Source organism: Acanthaster planci, linkage group LG03 (genome assembly GCF_054643075.1).
Source record: "Acanthaster planci isolate LZ-2023a linkage group LG03, COTS_SCS, whole genome shotgun sequence".
Taxonomy (NCBI): domain Eukaryota; kingdom Metazoa; phylum Echinodermata; class Asteroidea; order Valvatida; family Acanthasteridae; genus Acanthaster; species Acanthaster planci.
Window position 1 is genome coordinate 18318310 of NC_141779.1, and position 22591 is coordinate 18340900.

The 22591-nt window shown below is 40.8% G+C and overlaps 1 protein-coding gene across 9 annotated transcripts in view; it reads left to right on the forward strand.

The window, feature by feature from the left end:
• LOC110991023 (uncharacterized) overlaps positions 1–22591 on the forward strand; it is a 118086-nt gene that overhangs the window by 20532 nt on the left and 74963 nt on the right. For 6 of the 9 annotated variants that reach the window (XM_087134813.1, XM_087134815.1, XM_022256091.2 and 3 more), the window contains one exon: positions 11375–16133. In XM_087134813.1, coding sequence (XP_086990939.1) covers positions 11375–16133 — 4759 coding nt within the window. Of the gene's footprint in view, positions 1–3963; positions 4135–5084; positions 5541–6721; positions 6773–11374; positions 16134–22591 lie in introns of those variants that run through there. The other 3 variants (XM_022256096.2, XM_022256094.2, XM_087134816.1) reach the window with 3 other exon arrangements.

The following is a 22591-nucleotide window of genomic DNA, read 5'->3' on the forward strand; positions in this document are numbered from 1 at the left end:
ACAAGTTCTGGGTATAGATTTTAATGGGTTCAGCCCTAAGGGTAGCAACATAAAGCTCGTAAAATAAAGTTTAATCCCCAGTTTCAATGAAAATGTATTTACAAAAAAGTCACAACGTGTCATCAAGCTGTCAACTTCTCCTTTTCTGTTTACACTGCGCTTCTTCACAAGAGACCATGTATATAAGCCTTAAACTGCAAGTTAAATTTGAATAAAATCTGGTACACTGAGTTCTTTAATTTCACGCGAACATAACAATTTGAATTCTCCGTACTAAAACCACTGCTGCTACCGTACTTTGTATACCTTGTGATTCTGGGCAAGCTTTTGCTTAGTTACATAAGAGATGCCTTACAGCAATACACTATTCGCAATGGATAAGAAGGGCACAAAGGAACCAGTCCATTCCAGAGATGATGGCCGCTATGCAAAAGCTTGCATTAAATCGTGAAGTATAGCTACAGTGTCTTTGGTCTGGGAAATTTGAATTATGTCTATGTGCAATCAGATAACTCATTGTACCAGGTTTCATTCAAATTTAACTCACAAATAGTTTATTTGTTTCTGACTGAATCTTTGTTTCGTATGCCCATGTAGAGAGATTCGAATTATGATCAATGAATAAGGAGCAGGCAAGCAATAACGCAGCAAGTTTTCCTTTGTATATAATGGGCATCACTGGACTACAAGATTCATTCACAAAAAAATACAGACTAAATTAACCACACATGCTTTTTATTTGCAAGTGACAAGATCAGGCATGTGAACATTTATACACGTGAAAGTGTTAATTACAAAAGAATACTACAGCTATGTGTCTACGTATCCCAGCATGAACCTTTTTGCAGTTTCAAAACACAAGAAAGGCCACAAGATGTCAACCCAAATTCTTCCCCCCCCCCGTGACATGATCACCAGCAGCGTGCAAAAGAAATCTAAAATGACAAGACAGCTGCAGCCATGCTATATGACATTTTGCATTTGAAATTTGAGCTCATACACCTAGTGATCAGTGACAACTGTCTTTGGCAGAGAGTTTGTAATTCAGAGAATCAAAGCCAGCTTTCAAAAGGTTGTCAGGCCTGGGTTAATTACTACATATATGTTCAGTTTGTCATCCATATAAACCATGGTTTGACCAAGGAATACCCACAAAATACTATTATAAAACAGAAAATTATTTTGTACCCCAAGGAGGAGTCTAAAGTGCTTTTTGGTTTCCTCTGGTCATTCTCAAGAGTTAACAAAAGTTACTAAGCCATGCAATTTTTATATTTTAATTGAATATTAAAAAAATACCACCAGAAAACCCAAGCATTTAATTCAGGTTTTTGAAATTAAGAGATGAACGTGTAAGCTCCTGTTGATGATATCATTATTCATATGACATTGGTAAGTTCAAATGGAGAATTCTGATAAAGCAACATCCAAATTAGGGGTGCTGTACGTGTGATGAGGAAATGTACAAACTGCCGTATATAAACATGCTATAAATTTAAATGCCAGCATCAGTGTATTAGCAATGAATTGCTGCTTCATCATACCGAAAGTCTCAGGGATCTTTGATCCCCCGCTGTTCTCTAGACTAAACGATGTGCATCAGAATGTGAAGTTTTTGTAACCCTATCCTCGCTGTAAATTGCTCTGACACAAACTCCAGCTATGGGAAGTATTGAAGTTACATGTTTGATACGCTACCCTGTGAACTACTTCTTTTCTTTCTTTTATTTGGCAACAGTCCACATCATTACTTCAGGATAATAAGGAAAAGGGGGTTTTCACTGTTTTGAGAGTACATTAAGTCACTGTTTGTGATATTGACCCTCATTTAGCAGCCTTCTGATAGTGGAGGTCATGAAGTGTAAACTTGTAGGAAGATCTAAACTTGTCCAGTGAAACAACTTGGGAGTTAAAATGCACAATGCTCTGCAGACTGCCTTGTTAGAAATGTTTTTCTTTAAATTAAATCAAAATTGACACTAAAAAAATTCCATGAGTTCCCTACACCCACTGGTTTCCTAACTAATTGTCTCATAACTTGTAATGGTTCAAAATTGTATACCAGTTATCATCAGAGTTGCATCATAAGTGCAACTGCAAAAAGGAAATTAGAAGTAAAGTTTTGACATATTTTTAAATTTGAATATTTGACAATGGAATTAATAAGAAGAAAACAAGGTTGACCAGTTTAAATCATCGATTTAAATCAAATGATTTAACAAACAAATCACTGATTTCAATCAAAAATCTTTTTTACATTGTAAATGGCAAATATGTTGCAATTTGTTTTTTCCATCAGATTTGTAATTTTTTTCCAGGTTTCTCACATTTAAAAAGACCTTTCTGTGAGCCCTTCAATACCTAGTATTGATAAGAACTACCAGTATGAGTGCACATGTGTTAAATACATGTGTTAAATACAATCCAAGCTGGTTTTTATTCAAATCATACCTCTCGCTTTTTGGATTCAGTGCATTAATTAAATGAGTTATAATCAGGATTTAATTAAATTTGATGTAAGGTGTTCCCCTCTGGAGTTTAACATAAACGTGGAGAGGCATTAAATGTTCATCCATCTGTACTGCTGTTTGATTGAGATTAGAAATATTGGTCATTACGTAGTGAAACAAAAACTAGTGACAAAATGTTCTTAAACAGTGATTGTCAATCAAGCCTTATCACTCTGTTGAACACAATAGTGCTGGATCATAAACTCACTAACAATTTAACACAGTAATGACATTAAAAGTTATTTTAACTAGACTGCTTTATTTTTTACAAACATCAGAGCCTCTCAAAAATAAAATATCAGCCTTTTGACTCTCGCATGAACAAGGAGTTAACCAGTACGAACATGTGGTTGACGACATTTTTTCACAAAAATGGTCCGTAAGTTTCAGCTCCTAGTTAACAAATCAAGTGAACTGCAGTTTTGCCAAACTCTTGGCCCAGTTTTAAACATGGTAGTTTACCCTTGGCACCTGTATCTAAATGAACCTAGGAACTGTCAACAGGTACATGTGGGTACTATACTGCATGTGTTTGACCTCAGCTTTGACAATCATAAAGGCAGTTATTAATTGCCAATATTTAATTTTGACCAAATAACTTCATTGCAAGTCTTAAGTCAAACTACAATTTGTTTTAATTTATAACAAAACAAATAAAAGAAAATTAACACTCATACATGAATGGCTAAATTTCCTTGCTTTAAAATAGATAATTATGCTGTCTTGCCTTCAATTTTTAAACAAGAATTTCAAAATCCGAATTAAATAAAAAATATAATTCAAATAAAAACAATTGTTTTGAATTAAAAATGTCACCAACCCTGGAAGAAAATAAAGTAACACAAGACAAATTATTGAATACTTTCCAATTCTCATTAAAGTTAATCAAAACTTATCCATGCAGAGAACATGGAAGATTACCTGAAGGGCACATGATGTTGTATCAACAAATACTTGAATATTGGTTGACATGACATGACATTGTGATACCATTTGAACTGCTGGGAAAGCTTCTAACAAAGACATCAGAATTAGAACATTCCAGAATATAATTACTTAATTGCCCTTGTGGAGAATTCAAAGTATTTCATGACCTATCAAATCAAACGATTGGAGAAGTGGTCATTGCTATCATCATGCTTATAAACAAATTCCATTTGTGGAGAAGATGTGGCTTTTCCCCTCAGCAGGAACTCATATCCCTGGTTGCAAAGGTTAATTGTCGGATAGGTCAACTGGAAAAATATACCAGCATATTGAGTTACAAAGCATAATAGGAGCCAATTATGACTGTCTTACATCCTCGTAGTAAACCAGACTGGTATTTTGTATCCCTGCCCTTAATTTCTGATAAATTACATTATTGATACCAATACATGCATAGTGTACTACCTTGCTGTGTTGTGTGCCATGTATTGTACTCGGGATGGAGAGCCGAGTTCACTGGTGGTGTCAGTATTAGGTCATTTGCCGACTTAACCAAGAGCTGATCAGAGCACGGAGCTCTTTCAACGGAGTTTTATCCCCCAGCCAGATCTTCTTTGGCAGATTTAATTCTTTTAGCAGGGAAATCATCAATTCGGGTCATGGCTTGAAGCTACAGAAAACCGTCAACAGGCTTCAGGTGAGGAGGGGATTTGTCTCTTGAGGAAAATCAAAGATGTGCTTATGATTTCCACAGGGATAAAATGAAACTCTTTAGAAATTTATAAGAGCTGGAAGGAATTTAAAACCTCTAATTATAAGGAAGTAATATTACCTCAGTTTCCTGCCAGCGAGATGATTTGTATAATTATATAATTGTTGCTGAATTTGTGACATGACCTTGGCATTCTCTGTAAAATGTTTATTATTTACAATCTGAGGATTAACTTTTCACTTGATGTGTATAATCATGTAAAATGATTTGAGTGGTGCATACTGGTAACAGTATCATTTGCTGAGTGTGCAGTATAGCACAGTGTTATTGTTCATTGATCTTCCACTGTTATACTAAAACATCAACCTTCATTACCTCAGTTTCTCGCTGCTTTTCCGACAAACTGTTCAGTTGTAATTCTTGACAGCTCGAAATACAAATGTCCACTTACTCGTATTCAGAAAAAAAGGGCAAAAGTTGCCAGAACTTGAAGTTTATTATTGCATTAGGTTCCATCTGGCCTGTCACTTTTCCCCAAAGTGCAGCCCCCATCAGACAGGATGAACTTTAATGCAGTTGACCAGTTTACACTTTATGACTTTGGGGAGGTTCCACAGAATTCAGACCAGACCAAACCAAATCCAGTGCACAGTCTTGATTTGTTGCCCGTGGCATTCAGACACTCTCTTCACATTCTTCTGGGCAGAACCCTGTGGTGTCCCCCTTTTACAAAGTCCCCTTCCCAAATAGAAAAAAAGAAAAAAAAACACCCCTTTTATCACAACAAAGGTCCAAAAACCCAAATCTCAAACCTACCCTATACACAGGATGCATGGCCCAATGCATTACGTAGGCGGGTGTTAGCAACTGCACTGATAATATCAATCCTGCTAGTAGCACTGCAGCACAGTGCAGTATGCTAATATCGGGCATTGTGGGACTTCACTTATTAGTACTTCACAAGGGAAACTTTCACTGGAGTCCTTTGGACAGGATTACTGTGCTGGAACAGCTTACAGTGCTTCAGAAATCAACCCTTTTCAATGGATCTCGGCTTTTAATAGCAGGCCAACAGCCCACGCTCCCAAGTCAGGTTTACATTTGGCAGAGAAAAATTCCTATGGACACTCAAGCGAAAAGTCCTGTCATGTCTGTGGTGGACATGTACATGTTCATACACCTGCAGTGACACAGTAAACAACTGCAGGGATGACTCTGGAAGTGCTTGCCAACTGGAATCTGGAGGAGTTCCCATTTTGACCTGGAGAATACAGAATCACTTTGTCAATGACCCACTTTCTGAACCAGCTAAACTTAGTGTCATAAGCTGAGATTTTGCAGACTTTGATGATTCTGGTTCTGCAAACAAGATGCTGAAAACTTTCTCCAAGGTATGTCTGTCCATGGTGTGTCATATCTGTTGTTTACAGTGTCAATTCGTCTGCTGGAATGCATCTGTGCAGACAGAGCAGTGAAATGTACTTGTAAGTTTACGTTTCCTTCCAAATTTATAACCTGTGAGAAATAATAATTTGTCGTAAGTTGATAGTGCACTTGAAAACAGTATGCATATGTTAAAAAGTGATCCGTACATTAATATCACATGCTAATTTTCTGGCCCATTCCTCATCTAGGAAAAATTGTATCTGTAATTTTGTTTTGTGTATTATGGCTTAACTGATATTTGACGATTATGAGTTTACATACAGAAACTGGATAACAAATTAACATTGAAGTATATTTTACCGTGACCTGTTTTTGCTTCATACACAGGCCAATTCTTGCTTGCACTTTAACCTAAATAAAGGTTGAGTATTCAGGCTCTTTATTTTATTGATGAGAGAAAGTTGTTTTTCGTGAAAACAAGGGAGGATTCATCGGTATGCCATCGGCATGGTTGTCATTTTAGATTCATTAAACTGAAATTTTGGCTTAGTGAATATAAGGGTTTACCAACAAGTTCATTAGTGAAGTGTAGGACTGATTATAAATGTTCAAGGAAAAAATCACCGCCCACTGTGATGATCCATATTGATTAAGGGAATACTTTCTCGCACTAGTCACCCAAATCAGGATGGGTAATCCATTGAAACAGATCGTTTATTCTCTTGTGTTTTCAACTAAGAAAAAAGTAACCAACGGATGGATATGCTAGAGGAGATCTGTCACCAATTTGTGACACAGGTTGTGAGTCTTGCCTTTATGGCCCATCGTACAGAAAGAACGAAATGGAGCATCTACCAATCCATCATGTGTAGCTGTCATCTTTGACCTCTGCTCTTGCATTGTTATCGTTCAGGTTCATGAACTCAGGCTGCTGCAAAGTCCTTCACTCAGTCGGCTGAGCATTTGTTAAAGACCACTGTCCGGCTTTTTGCCACTAACTTCTGTCTTTCAATTTATTCCTCCACCAAGGACAGCTTTCAAAACATGGTTTAAAACTGGTAGTTGTATCGGGGCTGAAATTTAATTGGAGCTGATTTCAGAACTTTGGGTCAGTTTGAGAAAGTATACCGTTGGATGCAGACTTGACCTCCAGGGCTCCAAGTCTGGTTTTTGTGGTTGATATCTGGGAAGAATGGTCATAATGGTCATCACAAATGTGCGTAAATCTGAGAAACCGGTAAGTCCATTCATTGGCCAAGCTGCTCCCTAGAAATGTCCCCTTGATTTTCATTTTCTCCAATTCCTGTATTCCATTTTCAAGAATGGTGAGTTATTGGTGATTCAAAAATTTTCCAGAAAATTCCCTGAGTTATTCTCTCAATGTATTCTGGAGAAAAATCATAAAGATTTTTTATGGAAATCTTTCCATATGTTTATATTTATAACTGGGTACTCAACTGAAATTAAACACTCCTGAATGATGCTTATTTTATTTGAACTTGCCTTAAGGGTGGACATCATTATTAAATATTAACATTCAGCTTCATGTGCGGAACTTAATAATCCTTTGGTGTTATTTTGTGGTCTCCTGAGTTTATATCTTGGTTTTTGATCGCATTTCACCATGAAGGAACAAGGCACATTCTTCCGTGCATTCCTCCATGTTCTGAAGAAAGTCTGGACAGAGTGACATGTGTTGCATGTCCCAGCACAGAAACCTTTCAGATTGCATGACTCCTTTGTTTTTTCATTTATTTATTTTGCTGGGGGAACTCCATATGCTTGGCCTCACCCCTGTGACCCCTGTCAGCCTCCTGGGCTGGCACGGTGTTCCCGAGAGCTAACTAGCTGCTTTGGGGGCAATCATCGGGTGACCTAAACTGATGGGATTTGTGCTGACCCTTGACCCTCTTCAAGATTGAGGAGAAAAATTAGTCTTCTGTGGAGTTCCCTTGAAGAAATAAACCTCACAGGTCCATATTGTGGTGAAAAAAACCCCAAAGCTGTACAAAAAGCTCTTAACCACACAAATTCTTGATGGGGGATGTTGACTGATGATGGTCGGGTGGTAAGGTTGTGAATGGACCTCTTATCTGGACAAGCCCAAACATTTTCCTTGTGACAATGAAAGGTTTTGTTTGCTTTGATTAAGTGTCAACCCATTGCTTAATTTGTTACTTTCATGTGGCATCTTGTGGGGAGGCACCCCGTCATCTGCTACAGAGTTTTGTGTGGGACAAAAATATTTCCATCTGTAATTCTTTCTTTAACCAGATGCAAAGTATCAGTGTGCAAAATATTTGTGGTTGGCGGGATTGACTGTCCCTTAAATCCCCTGAGAATCAAGCTTGGTGGGAAAAAATTGAATACTGTGCCCTGCTCTGGATGATGGGAACCAAAGTTCCTGAGATAAAGTACAGTGCACTTTGTCACTCACACATGTACATGTATGAAATGCTTTCTCAGTAATGGTGTAGACATTTATGAAAATGTGTTATTAATGAGAAAGCTGTTTTCCAAGAAATCAAGTGGTAGGTTTTGAATGCCAAATGCCAGATTCTAAGAAGAGAATTGAATGAGTTGCAAAATCTCCAGAGAGTTTGTCAACCCGAGGCAAATCACAGAACAAGAAACACTTAAACTTTTCCACCGCCTCCCATGGTGTTATGTAAATCTGTTTTGGCCTGCTCTTGTCTCTCTCCGCCCTCAGCTGGGGGTTGTTAACCAGATTTTTTGGGGTCACTTTGTGTATAATGAAAATGCGAAGTTGGGGAAGGGGCTGGAAGACGTTCCACATTAAGGTCAGTTTCATTCAGACCGGTAACAGATATATTGTGAACGCAAAAATGTATCATCCAATTGTGTGTCGTGTTATCTTTGTCCTCTGCTTAAGAAGACTGTACATGTACCGTACCGGTACATGCAACTCACGTAACTGAGTATAGGAGCTTCTTACTGTATACACTAAATGCATGGTAGCATTCAAGGTGGTTTTTAATTGGTTAGTCTGCAGAACAAGACTAGATTTTGAAAAGTTTGATGAAAAATTAAACACGGAAAACGGTGGTATAGAATCATTTGATGTTTGATGTTTCACCTTGAAATATCTGGCATTGAAAAGATTTTTAGATTTGGTTTATTAGTAGGCCTACAGGTATTAAAAAAAGATAAAAATTCTCATTTGGCTTGGAGTCAGTGCACTTGTGACTGATGTGCATACCGTACCCCTTGTAATTTTGTGTGATGCTCAATCAGTGGGGGATTCCAACAAATGCGTGGTAATGTTTCTTCTGACCTCTGGCTCAGTTACACTACACTTTACCCACATCTGCTTGGATCATTACTGCATGCGTAGAATAAGTGTAAAAGAAAAATGTGGGTCTGCAAAGTGCAGGTTGGGGAAGATGTACACAGTACATGTACCTACATTCTTGGCACTGATGTCAGCACTGCTTTATATGGTCTCACTGTCATTGGCCTCTGCACAACTTGTACATGTACACCTGTACTGTATATTAACCCTAGCTGTCCTCAGTCCTGTGACAGGTGAAGGATATGAAGAGCTGTTCTGGTTAACCTTCGTTCATTTTTTATTTATGGAGGGGTGCTTGTGAAAGGTGAGCAGGAGTTTTGGTGAAAACTGTTCTGGTAAATAATTGTGTATGTACAAGTTACTGTACATGTACATGTGTATTTGTTAATATGCTCACAACCTTTCCTGTTACCATTAGTTCATGCAGACTGCAGTAGACCAAGGCCGCTAACAAAAACAGTAACTACTGTAATGGAAGTCCAAGGCACTTTTGCAAGAATAGCATAGTCGTCAATGTTCAAGTGGCATCAAATTAATCATAGTTACATGTAGAGTAAAACAGTTGCAGGCAGGTGATACCTGCATACATGTACATGTACATGATGTATACCTAAAATCATACATGTAAATCCTGTAGAATCTCCCCTTCCCCGCCTCTCCCCATTTAAAAAAATCACAAAGCAGGGACATTCATAGAGGGAAGGGGGGTGGGGAGATTTGACTCTGGTGGCAACTCATCCTTTGCACTGAATTTAGGTATGCTGGCAAAGGAGGCCATCGTCAATACTGGTAGTGTCACCAGTTGTCAGACACTGCCATCAATAGGCCCTGTTCCTGAATGATGACCAGCTCCCCCGTACACTCTCCCCTCTCCCCCCATTGAGTGTCCAGTAGGGCTTAGTCAATTCAAATAATTTACTATTCAAAATAATTTAACATTTGGTTGTACCAACCGGCAGATTGTTAATGAACAAACCATATACAAAATCAGTTGCAATAGCACACACAATTGTTCATTATGATCGGTACAATAGCTTCTCACGTCTAGGAGTACCGGGGGGGTATCTCCTGTCATGATTTAGCATGATTGAAGAGATGAACAAGACTCCTTGCCCTGTTTAAAATTTCTATTCTTTTAAATTGTTTAATGAATAATTTACTTTTTAAAACGCTTTTTATTTGAATCTGCTTGAAACAAGCCTCCATGGTGCAATTTTTCTTATTTAAAAACAAAATAAAAGTTTCCCTTCCTTTTCATGAATTTTGCATTTGAATATTCAAATTCGAACAATAATATTTGGTTATTGGACATTCAATTGAATATTCTGTTATTCGAATATTTGGCACATCCCTAGTGTCCAGCGGTCAGCCAAAACTATTTCCGTGTGTACATGCATGTTCCAAAAGGCCTCCTAGGGCTATACTGAATATCTAAATATTCGATCACCGAATGTTCAAATAGTACATGTATTTTCCTAATTTGAATATTCAAATGCAAAATTCATGAAAAGGAAGGGAGAATTTCTTTTGTTTTAAATGAGGAAAGTTGCACTATGGAGGCTTGTTTCAAGTAGATGCAAATGAAGAGCAACAAAAATCTTATAAGTCATCAAAAACTAAATTGTTCATTAAAAAATTGAAAAGGAAGAGAAATTTTCAACAGGGCAAGAAGTTTTGTTCGTGTTTTAAATTTTGCTGTTACATTCGTGGTTGGAGATACTCCTAGACGTGAGAAGCTGTTAAAGTGATTATTATGTACAAGTGTGTGTTATTGCAACTGATTTTCATATATGGTTTGTTCATCAACAATCTGCCAGTGGGTACAACCGAGTATTCGGATACTCAATCAAATTGAAGATCGAATATTTGGAAAGTGAATTATTTAAATTGACTCTCCTCAACATGCTCACCTGGAGTTTTTCAAAGGAGTTGGGGAAATTCATTGTGGAGGGGTTCTTGAAGTTTAGGAAAGGGGGAAATTGTATCAGCTGGTCATTACTTTAATATATAATGATATTCAAAGAAGAATTCCAGGGAAACTTGTAAGTTTGTTATCAAGCTACATGCACATGTATTTGTAGACATGGTCGGTACATGTACTAGTATATGGTACTGTTTTTAATAGGATGTTCAAGATTTGGTCTGACATTAAACACTCCGTCCACTTTTGTTTTGAAGCAAAAATGATGCCTTGTCAGCCCCAAATATCATGCAGGGCAAAATTTACAAAAACTTTTTGAGTCAGCTGAATGTACCATTTTCAGGGGTATGAGAATGCATAAAAGAGGGCAGGTTTTGTCAGAGATCAAAGCTAGAATTTAAAACCAGCTAAGAAGTTAGAAACTGACATGAAATTGCAGGAGGTTATCACTTGATGACCTTTAGAAGAACAACTAAAGTATTTTGGGTCTTTTGCAACAGTTCTGTGATGTACAATGTATGTAGTGTTCAGTGCATATTGTACCTTGAAGAATGTAAATTATTTCATGGTAACTAAGCATGAAGTTTGCTTTTCTTCATTTACAGAGCCTCCATGGCATCTTGTCACCCCGCGAAAACAAGAAGTCAGTCCATAAGGGTAAGTCCGAGCCCAATGGGATGTCATCACTAGAACGCCAAGCCTCTTACTCAGATGGAGGGAATGGAGACCAACCGAGGGCTCGCTATCAGCACCAGTATGAGCAGCGCCCTCTCTACTTTGATAATCCCAAGACAAAGCGCTGCCACTCTGCTGGTCGCCACTCAGAGCAGTCTGAGCATCACAGGGATGACTACTTCCGCAGGGACGACCACATCCAGTCTCGCTTGGACAGAGAATATAGAGGGGCGGAACACGATTGGAGCGAAAAATCCAACCGAAGTGGGAGGTCACAGGAGTACAACCCACCTTACCCAAGGCATACCCAAGTCCTGTCTTCGCAAAATACCGAGCAGCACCAAAGACCTACTTTTGAGAGGTCCACCTCATCTACCGGTACTTCCAGCTCTGGTCAGTATCTGCCTGGTCCTCCTAAACCACCCCGCCGCCAGCAGTCCCTGAACCGCATCCACATCCCATCAGGTCCTGATCATGACGAGGAGCCCAGGTCACCCAGTGACAGTGAGTTCTTCTCCACGTCTCCAGAATCAGGAAGCCCCAAGCACTGGCAAACCAGCCCCTTGATTGAGCCTCAGCGGGGATTTGCCATTGTGGGGGTTCCTGGTGTATCACGTGATCTGAAACCTAATCAGCAGCTACCGCCAAGGATGGCCCGAAATCGCAACCGGTCTCAAGAAAAAATACCCACTGACCATGAGTATCCCCAGAGAAGAGAAAGGACCAGGTCACCAGCTTTGTCTTCTCAACCAAGGCAGCCTAACATTACGAGGCAAAGCTCTGTGCCAGTATCCCACAGCCAACCACAGAATCTGCCAAGAAAGCAGTACGTCCAGCGAGCGGCATCCCTCGGAAGGAGATCTGACAGCCACACACTGCGTGACACTGAGTCCTATCCTTCCCACAGACGCCCAACTAAAGCTTCACCGGACCCCCGTCCTAAGATGACAGGCACCCACCCGAGGGGTAGGTTGGTCAGTGAACGTAAATCTGGCCATTCTGTGAGAAAGCCTGAGCAAGATTGGAGAAGTCAATCAATGAATGACCCTGAGAAAGTTCAACGACGGAAGATCAGCTCCCCAGAGCAGAGTTCTTACATGGATTCTAGACAGACAGAAAGACGTGGCTCAGCCCCGCTCATCAATACAGAAACATTTGTAGTTCAAGACAAGCAAACAGCTGTCTATGCATCACCTCAGTATAAAGCCCAGCCAGCTGTTTCTGCCAGAAAAAGTGGACTAGGAGCTCTGCTCATTGCTGACAAGGATCATGACAAAGTGACTGTGGACAGTGTTTCATGGGTGCAACAGACCAGTAATGATTATTCCTCCAAGCCAGGCTACATCAGTGACAGCGGAATAAGCTCCCTACGTGAGGTCCCTTCTGAACCCAAGGCTAAGCCCTCTGGCCCTTTGAAACAAGGACATCCATCTTCCAGTTGGGAATGGGATTACTCAGTAAAACCTGACGTGGCCTTTCGTGAAGACACTGCACAGTACCAGCTTTATGGAGATGGTCCGCTTGAATATCCCTCCCATGGAAGCAACAAAGAAAAGAGAGCCCAGCTCCCCAAACCATCATCATTCGAGCAACAGTCATCGGCAAATTATCCTGGCTGGCAGAATTCTGTATCTCCTCCATACAAGTCGTATTCTTTGGACCGAAAGTATGTGGAGCAGCCTATAAGGCGTCATCCCCGCAAGGAAGTGATTCGCTCATCGCCTCCAGATAGTCCTGATCCTAATTGGAGGAGTGATGTTGGTCATGACATCAGTTCACAACATTCTTTGTTGACACAGCAGTCCAACCAATACAGTTCACGGCAGCAGGATTCTCTACCAGACAGAGCATTTACTAAGAATGCAGTTGAGTCAATTGAGCAAACTTGGGTGCAGTACCAAGAGGATGAAATAAATCATCCCGAGGTGTATACTACCAAGGTTAGCCATTATGACCAGCCAAAGAGGCACTACTCAGCAGGTCATGTTTCTCCTGCAGGTTCTCCTAATTACAGCTCCAAAAATGGACAGTTTGTCAAAGCCTATCCAAACAGGTACACCACAGAGATGGTTCACACTGACAGTGAACCAGCCATTGACGGTGGGGAAGCCTACTGGGGGATGGAATCCAGGAAGCCACCACAAAGATTTTCCTACCATCAGAGTTCTCTTGACAATGTACCAAGCTACCGTAGCTCACCGAATTCTGAAAATTCAACTGTGGGTCTCAGGAATAAGAGTCCAGTTTATTATGAAAGAAGTTATGATCAGAGGGTGTACTCCAGTCCACCAGCTATGGAGCTTCATGAAGATCGCATTCAGAAGGAAGATAAGAGCACTTCTCAGTACGCGCCACCTGTAGAGAGGCAGTCCCGTTATGACAGACTGAAGCAGCATGCCGGGACCCAGAAGCACGCTCGGAGTGCTGGGGGGGACCGTGACAGTCAACGCAGGAGCAAAAGCCTGACAAGGCTCAGCAACTCCGACAAGATCCCTAGCAGCACTGAATTGGCTCAGAAATCCTTGCAGAGCAAGTCCACAGATGATCTGGAAGAGCTGAAAAAGAAAGGTGTGTCCCGCGGAGCTGCTCTGTTCATTAGAATGATGCAGCAAGCCAGCATGGAGGAGGATGACTATGATTTGAGCATCGTTGAGCCAGTGGCCATTGACAGCTATGTTGGAACCCCCAGGTTGTTCCAACCACAAATCACCAAGACGGGGGAACCGATACTGGAGTCCAGCAGACTTGTGACATCACCAGATTCTGATTCCAAAGCCTCTGCTGATAGTGATGCCAGACTTAAATCTCCTATGTCAAATGAAGAGCCTCTTCTCGCAGCGAATGTTGTAAGCCCTGTGGCTATGGCCTCTCCACCACCAAAAGCTGAATCATCAGATGTTTCCCCATTCAGCAACCAGGAAGTATCAGCTGTTTGGTCAGAAAAACAGGACAAGCGCAAACAGGCTCATGCTGTTGATAAACTGTCAAGTTCTTCAAGCTCACCAACGAAACTCGACTCTGATGCAGAGCCCTTCAAAAAAGTCCGTCTTGGAAAACAGGAGGTGCCCATTGAATGGTTGGTGAAACAACAAAATCTCAAACCCACCCCTGGTAGTGAGAAACGTCTAGGCTCACCAACAAAATTAAAGACTTCAGACTTTGAGTTCATGCCACTAACATTTCAGTATGGCAACCAGGAAAAGTATGCTGAGAATGCGACAAAATTTGATAACAGGAAACGCACCCCCATCGTTGAAAATCCCAAGATATCACCAACCTCAGGTCACGTTCCCAATTCTGAGCCTGTACTACCGGTGTCTCATCACAGTAGTCAGCAAGTACCTCCTCATTTGTCAAAGAAACTGGAAGAGGAAAATCATTCTCCCAGCTTTGAGAAATCCCCTGGCTCTCCTACCAAACTCAAGTCTCCTGACTTAGAGTCCGTGCTGACAGTTCGTCGAGGAAAACAGGAGGTGCCTGTGGAATGGGTGGAAGTTCTGGAGCACCTGCGGGCCAAAACCCAAAGTCAGAGCAGTGGTCCACTCTCTCCTAAAGGCAGGCACGCAAAAGATAAGACGGCCAGTGCTGACTTTGAGGATGCCCTCTCAGAGCTAGAACACATGTACTCTGTCCTGGATGAAGAAGCTGATGATCTGATATTTGGTAAGAATTACAGATCCTTTGATCAGAGGATTGCAGAGCTTCCTCCTGCATTGCAGAAGCGTCTTAAGGATCTAAAGGAGTACGCAATCTCCCAGCGTAACAAACGGCGAGCCCGTAGAGAGAGGGCTAAATCTGATCTGGCATTGAAGACCAGAGTTCCTCCCAGCCGAACACCGACTGCAGGACAAAAGAAACAAGAGTTTCCTCCATACCGGACATCAGGCGGTGCAGTGAAACCCTCAAAATCTGCTCCTGTAGATGCACCTGTACCACTTAAAACCAGTGATAAGCGTCAACGGGCTCTTAACCACTCAAATAGGAAAGAGGAGAGCAGCTCTGATGAAGCATCAACCCAGCCACGTTCCCCCTATCATCTGTACAGAAGACCAAAATCATCCAACAACCTAGGCTTCCATTCTGACAGCAGCCCTGACCTTTTACGACGGCCTAATATTAAATCTCCATCCAGTTCAGAGAAGCCAGAAAAGAAGGCTATCCTGCCCACCAGAAAGCACAAGAGTTACTTTGAAACAATCACAGGGTTACCTCTTCCGGAATACAAACCAGGTGCTAAGAGCAACACCACCAAACCCAGGAAACCAGCTCAGGATGCTCTGAATCACAACGTAGTGCAAGAAGTTGTCAATAAGTCCAGTGTTGCTGATGTCAAGGCCAGTCCTGCCATGCTCGAGAAGCTGGAGACCGGCAGTCGGCTGAGTGTGGACTCAGTGTCCACAGTGGACAGTTTCCAGTTATCTCAGCCGTTTGAGGACATGTCCTCCGAATACTACAGAATGTCAAGTGACCACAAGATTGAAATGACCTCAGATGGACACATCAGTCCCAGCCAGCAGAGTTCATCAATGGAGTCTCTTGTGTTGAGTGTTGTGAGTCCCGGTGGTGGCCCTTCCAAGAGAGCAACAAAGCAGGCAAGAGAGGATTCTACTGCTGGAGAGCATAAATATGGTGAGAAGGATGCAGCTAGCCGTGGTCCAGTTCCCTTGGCTACTTTTGATGAAGATCTAGGTGAGTTTTGAAAATCTTTAAGGTTGGTGTTGTGTACATGTTCTGTACATGTGTATCATAAAGTGCTTGTTACACGTATAAATGTGCGTCTGTGTGTTTTAACTCTTGTTTGCTATGTACATCATTAATTTGTTTGCAATTGTAGCTACAAGTCAGGCAAAACTCAGCAAGCACGGGAATGTTATGAACGATGTGAGTAAAAGAAGTGAGTAAATTTTTGTGTGGCACTTTTGAAAAGCTGCAAATTGCATGCACCTTTCAGTATTAAAATTATTCCAGTCTCATTGCTCTTCAGCATTTCATGCAAACATGGGGCTCTCATTCCTTTAGGATGATCAGCTGTTGATTAAAGGCTCTTTTTAAAATGCTGTGAAGGATGTGAGTAAAAGAAGTGAGTAAACATTGTGTGGCACTTTGAAATTGGAGAGAAAGAAGTTAGAATGTTAACTTGATGCAGTCATCCGCAATGAAAAAAATCTTACTCGAGCGTTCTCTGTATAGACACATTTAAATTAAAAAAATGGTAAAGGTGCCATAATTTGTAGATTTGTAAGTGCCAAGGGTACAAGGGAAAAGTCAGCTTCATCTTGCAGTCGTGGGCACTTTCACTTCAGGAGGGGCTCCGTTCTGCTTGCACTGTGATTTGAATTCACTTGCACCAAGAATGCATCCGAGCAGGAATGAGCCAGTTAATTGGTATATTTCAAAAAGGCATGGTGTCATTCCTGAGCAAAGCACCGGATGTCATGCCAGAATGCATCTGAGCAGGAATGAGCCAGTTTGGTACACTTCAAAAAGGCATGGTGTCATTTCTGAGCAAAGCACCGGATGTCATGCCGGAATGCATCCGAGCAGGAATGAGCCAGTTAATTGGTATATTTCAAAAAGGCATGGTGTCATTCCTGAGCAAAGCACCGGATGTCATGCTGGAATGCATCCGAGCAGGAATGAGCCAGTTAATTGGTATATCTCAAAAAGGCATGGTGTCATTCCTGAGCAAAGCACCGGATGTCATGCCAGAATGCATCCGAGCAGGAATGAGCCAGTTTGGTACACTTCAAAAAGGCATGGTGTCATTCCTGGGCAAAGCACCGGATGTCATGCCAGAATCCATCCAAGCAGGAATGAGCCAGTTTGGTACACTTCAAAAAGGCATGGTGTCATTTCTGAGTAAAGCGCCGGATGTCATGCCAGTGTGAGTAGTGTACGGCTGCACTGTCAGGGCCAACCTCATGCGTATATTTGATGTACTTGAATGACCTATGACATCCTTCTATTTTAATTTGAGCATGGGCTGTTGAAAGACATATCCAAACTGGCTCATTAATTCAAGATGCAGTATGCAGCTATCATAATAACCCTGTAACTTTGGACACTCGACACTGACCACCTCTAACAAACCGTGTAACATCTCTGATTTTGTGAATGATATTGTATGGTGTACATGTGTGTACATGCACTGGTACCATGTATTATGCAACACCATGAAGTCCAGCTGACTTGTGTCGGCCTTGAACTTGGTGTTAGTTGCCTTGGAAGGGAATTTGATAGCTTCTAAATTCAAAAAACTGTCTTGCTTTTTTTTTGGAGCGGCAGAAGACACTAATAGAATGGAGGTGGAGGGGATGCTTGTCAGAATTACAAATTGCCAGAAATTGCACGGATAAGCTTGTTACAAGGCATACACACACTCTCTAGCTTTTCCCCAAATCCTTGCTAGCTTGGGCCTTTGCACTGTGCGATTCCTCAAAGGTGGGTTTTCTTTCATTCGTCTTGTGGTTGTTGGATGATTTTTTGGTTGGAGTCTGGTGGAGCCCAACTTGCCAGGTGACATACTAGCTTACAATATTGCATTAGTTTAGTTTGCACTTGATCATTATAGTGGAATGCATTGTGCTCATTGCTTATAGACTCTGGCAGAACATAACATACGCGCTCGTAAAATTGAAAGGAAATTCAGCGGAGCTGAGGATCATTCACTTTTTTGTTGTCATATGGCATTTATTAAAACCATATGCTTCCCTACTTGTTTGCTGTGATCAATGGGGAATTTCAGCCACTTGAAAATCTTCATTCGTTTGTAGCAGAATTCATCATGCTTTAGTTTGCCTAGACTAGCTGATCCCCGGAAAATTAAACCATCGCAGTGGTTGGGCTGATGACCCTGCGACTGTACGTGCAGGAGGAGAAACGGAAATGAAAAGGGGGAAGGGGCTTGAAATCCCCAGTTTTCTGTGAGAATACCTCAGTATTGACCCCCTTTCCACTGTTACTAGTTTGTCAGTCTGTTATTCTCGATTTGTTTGTGCCCCCCCTCAAAGAGCTACATGTATGACCCCTTGCTGGCAATGTCCATGTCTGCCACATTACCCTCTTAGTTCTCGTGCAGAGTAATTGTCAAAGTGAAACGTTCTTGAGGAATTATAAACACAGACAATAAGCCCTAGAGGCAGTACTCCACTTGTAACCATTGTGTTGTCCAAATGCAGATGGTCACATGCTGCATGTAACGCTTATGATCCTTGTTGGTTTGGCAATTAATGGTGGTTGGGATGGCCATGTAACAGATTTACACATTACTTACACTTACAGTCAACAATTAGTTGTAACATTGCCTTGCCGGTGGGAAATTTGATGAAAACTGTTGAGATACTGGTATTTTGGACAAAAATGATAATACACGTACATGTACTTGCTTCAGGTGGTGGATTAGTCGTACAGATGTTGTCATTTTCATGTACATGTATGTTGTATGCTAATATGTGCCAAGCATTCTTTTATTGTCACAATTTGTCGTCATAGCAATGCAATTTGTAGTCTTGGCCCAAGTGATCAGTGATCGACAGTTGTTTTATTTCTGTTGAACAGCGCCCTTGCACAACTAGTGCGAGCTGGCGCACAGTCTAATTATGAGTTGTTGGGGGGCGCACTATGCACAGTGTCCGCTATCAAGCATTAACGTCTTGAAACCAAGACTGTGCAATTTGTAGCCACATTGGATTATGTTGTCACAGAGGGGCCATTTCCAAAGGCTTGCAGTGTGTGGTGTGTGCACATGCAATTATATGAGCAGCTTATCAAGACCAATCTTCATGATTTCCATGCAGTTTGTATTTCAAGCAGGTCAGTCTGCAACTCTGCATAGAGGATCACTCCTCGTTTTCCAGATCCCAGCCACTGATACAGATCATGTGTTCTTTCTGTCGTTGATAACTGTTCTCTTCATGCATTTAGCTCTGTTATTTTTCCTGCCGTAACTTGTAATAAGCTCCTTGGAAATGCCTTTGATGATGACAGGTGTCCTGTTTTAATCAAGTTGAAGAGTTTTGAAATTTACCAACTTATCTTCAATTTCCCTGTAATATCCGAGGCTTGAAAGGCCTGATGATTCCTCCTCTGCTAAATCTCTCTTTTGTTTTGTTTACAACACATGCACTGGAAGTTTATAGAACTACTTTATATATTAGACTACTGCTTCTAAAGTTTTCATAAAAGTGAATTTACTGGTATATACATAGGTTTAAATATGTTTTGAACAAAAAGTGTGCCATCAAAGCCTTTGCCAAGTCTTGCAGGCTATTCTCAAATCTTTTTCTTTTTAATTGATACAAGATGGATTATGTGATCAAACTGGCCATGTTTGAGGAGCCTTTCTATATACCTTGATATGACATGTTTGATGTTGACTTAGTTATCAAGGATTTGATATGCCAGTCTTGGGATTACTATAGTGTGGCATTACTGGCATGATTACACGCAGTCTCCAGTTGGCATTAAAATCTCTTGAGAGGAGATTTACAAGCGTGTAAATATCTCTTGAGAAAGGAGTGACGTAGGCTGCCCTGATCAAGTCAGGTGTATCAGTTTACATTCTGGGGGGGTACTCTTGTCTAAAAGCTGTAGTTCACGGTTACTCAATTTGGACTGTTTCATGGATCCTGTGAGGTACCAAGCGTGGCAACTATTGCCTTGTATACCCTCCTCCATGGGTTGCTGGCCAAAAGAAACCATGTACTATGTTGGTTTGTGACTGATTTTCACTTTATCACGCATACATTTGCTGAACAAGTATCTAGTGCTACAGGCAGCACCATAACGTTTGGTCACGCTGCCAGTGGAGTCTCCAATATTCTCGTTGACAAAATTGTGGAATTGCTAGCAGAAAAAGAGGGCACCGTGATGATTCACAAGCACTGTTGCCCCCTTCAAAAAGGACTCTAGTTTCATAAATGCACTTCAAGTTTAACATGAACCAGATTAATTCTGCACTTATGATGACAAAGGCCCTTAATTCCCTCATAAATTCTTTGCATTGTAATGTTGGGTTGCATCACAGCAGGATACGTTTTTCTGACTAAATCCGTCGCCCAACAATTTTTTTGGAGCACCAAATCAAAGAATCGGAGTACATGTGATCTGACATTGAGCTTTTGGTGCAAGCTTAGTGGAGTTAGTCTCATGATGGTTGTATGCTGTTCAAAAGGTTAATATGGAATGTCCACTTGGTTTGATATGATATGAATCATGTACACGTACACCCATACTCATCACATTGTTGGCATGATAGCAAGCCAACAAACTACTAGTTCATTGATTTAAAAAAAAGAGAGGCACTTTGTAATTTTACCAAAACAAAAAACAAACAAAAAGTTGGTGCTATATGGGTCATTCCATGAGGTTAATTTGTGACAGTGTTCTTATTACATGGGTAACTTTTACTGTCTGTCATTACCTGTAGAGTAGGTCATTTACTCTGTAAAAATAACACACATCTCTGTATTCAGCCTTGCAAGATGTGTAACAGTGTCAGTTTGGAATCCACATGCAGGGAAATAGCTGTTTATTTTTATGGAACTCATGTAACAATTGACACTGTCAGAAAGTGTGCCCCAACCTCACGGAATAACCCATATACTAAATGGAATATGTTCAGTTAGGGTCATTACTTTTTCCCTAGACACCAGACTTTTAAAAAATGATATTTTTAGGATCAATTTAGAGTGACTTGATGAAGTAGTTACTGCTGGTTGGCAGACAAGCTGACCATTGGTCAGACCATGCTTTAAACTGACATTTTACCACTGCTTCATAAAATGTTTTCCAGCTTGACTTCTCAGTAATCCCCACACAGGGAGTTACAAATTCCTGAGCTGATAACCACCCATGTGCCAGAGTTACTGTTAGCCTGGTCATTGCCACTGGATTCAAACAGGGCACCAGCCATTCTTATTTTGTATTCCATGAACTCAGCACAGTTGGCGATAGCAAGCGGCCAGCGTGGCATTTTGATTAAGTCCTTGTGGAAATTGTGGAAGAAGTTATTGGATTGATCTTTTAAAAAATTACATGACAGTACTGGTACATGTGGAGTGCATGTTCATAGGATAAACAAAGTTAAGTTACAGCCACTTTAGGTTTTTCTACATGTGGGGGGGGGGAGTTCAGTTTTTTCTTTTTTAGCTGATTTCAGCTTTTTTATTTAGACGTTGACCCTGAATTTCAGCTTTTATTGCACACCTGGGGTGTACAAAAAGTAGGGGAACTTTTTGTATTTTAGCTTTTTGCCAGCTGTTTTCAGCTTTAATTTTGAGTGGCCACTCACATCCCCCCATGTAGGCAATCTTATCCTTTTAGGTCATGCTGTTCTAGAAATTCCTCATACTATTTTGAACACAGACGTACGTGTACTTGTTCTTGTATTCCACAGTAAATGATTTTTTTGGAGTTGCCAATTCATGTTCTCTGTGGATATTTGTCTTACATGGGATAGTTGTGGGCAACTTTTATGTTTGCATTCCTGTAAAGCTTCTACTTCTGGTTGTTACCAAATAAATTTCTTTTTGTGAAATAATTAGTACAAATTTTCAATTTCAAATTAAATAAATTCTGTGCGTGAATTATAGGATAATTACATGCATTTGGGTTCATTTGGGTTCATGTATTATAGTATTCACACTAGTACATTTAGGCCTTCTCTTTAGTTTGTAAAAGTTGGGTGCCATTTTGTCATTGGCAAATACTTAGGCCTATGTTGAAAACTGAGCATTCAGTGGTACCGGCAGCTGTATTTTAAGAGGTAGGATCCGCATACATACTACATGTATTGTGGTAACATCTTTTACTCATGCACTGTGTAGAGTGTATCAACAATAATTATACACACATATTTGTCACCTGGTTGTGGGGACTTTGCAAATGTTAAGTGTGGATGTAATTGGGACCAAACATACGGGGACAGATTGTTGTCCTCACAACTCAATCTTGACTTTCCTAACCAAAAAAAATGGGCCCCTTAACGGTGAGGGAAAGCCCACCCACCACAACAAGCAATCTGCCTTTGTATTTTCACCATGGCAACCACTCATAGTGTAACTTGAGGTTTAATACGTTTTTGTTTGCTTTTTGTGGTCATTTACAGGTGCATGTTGGCTCAGACTCACTGTAAAATGGTGACGGTA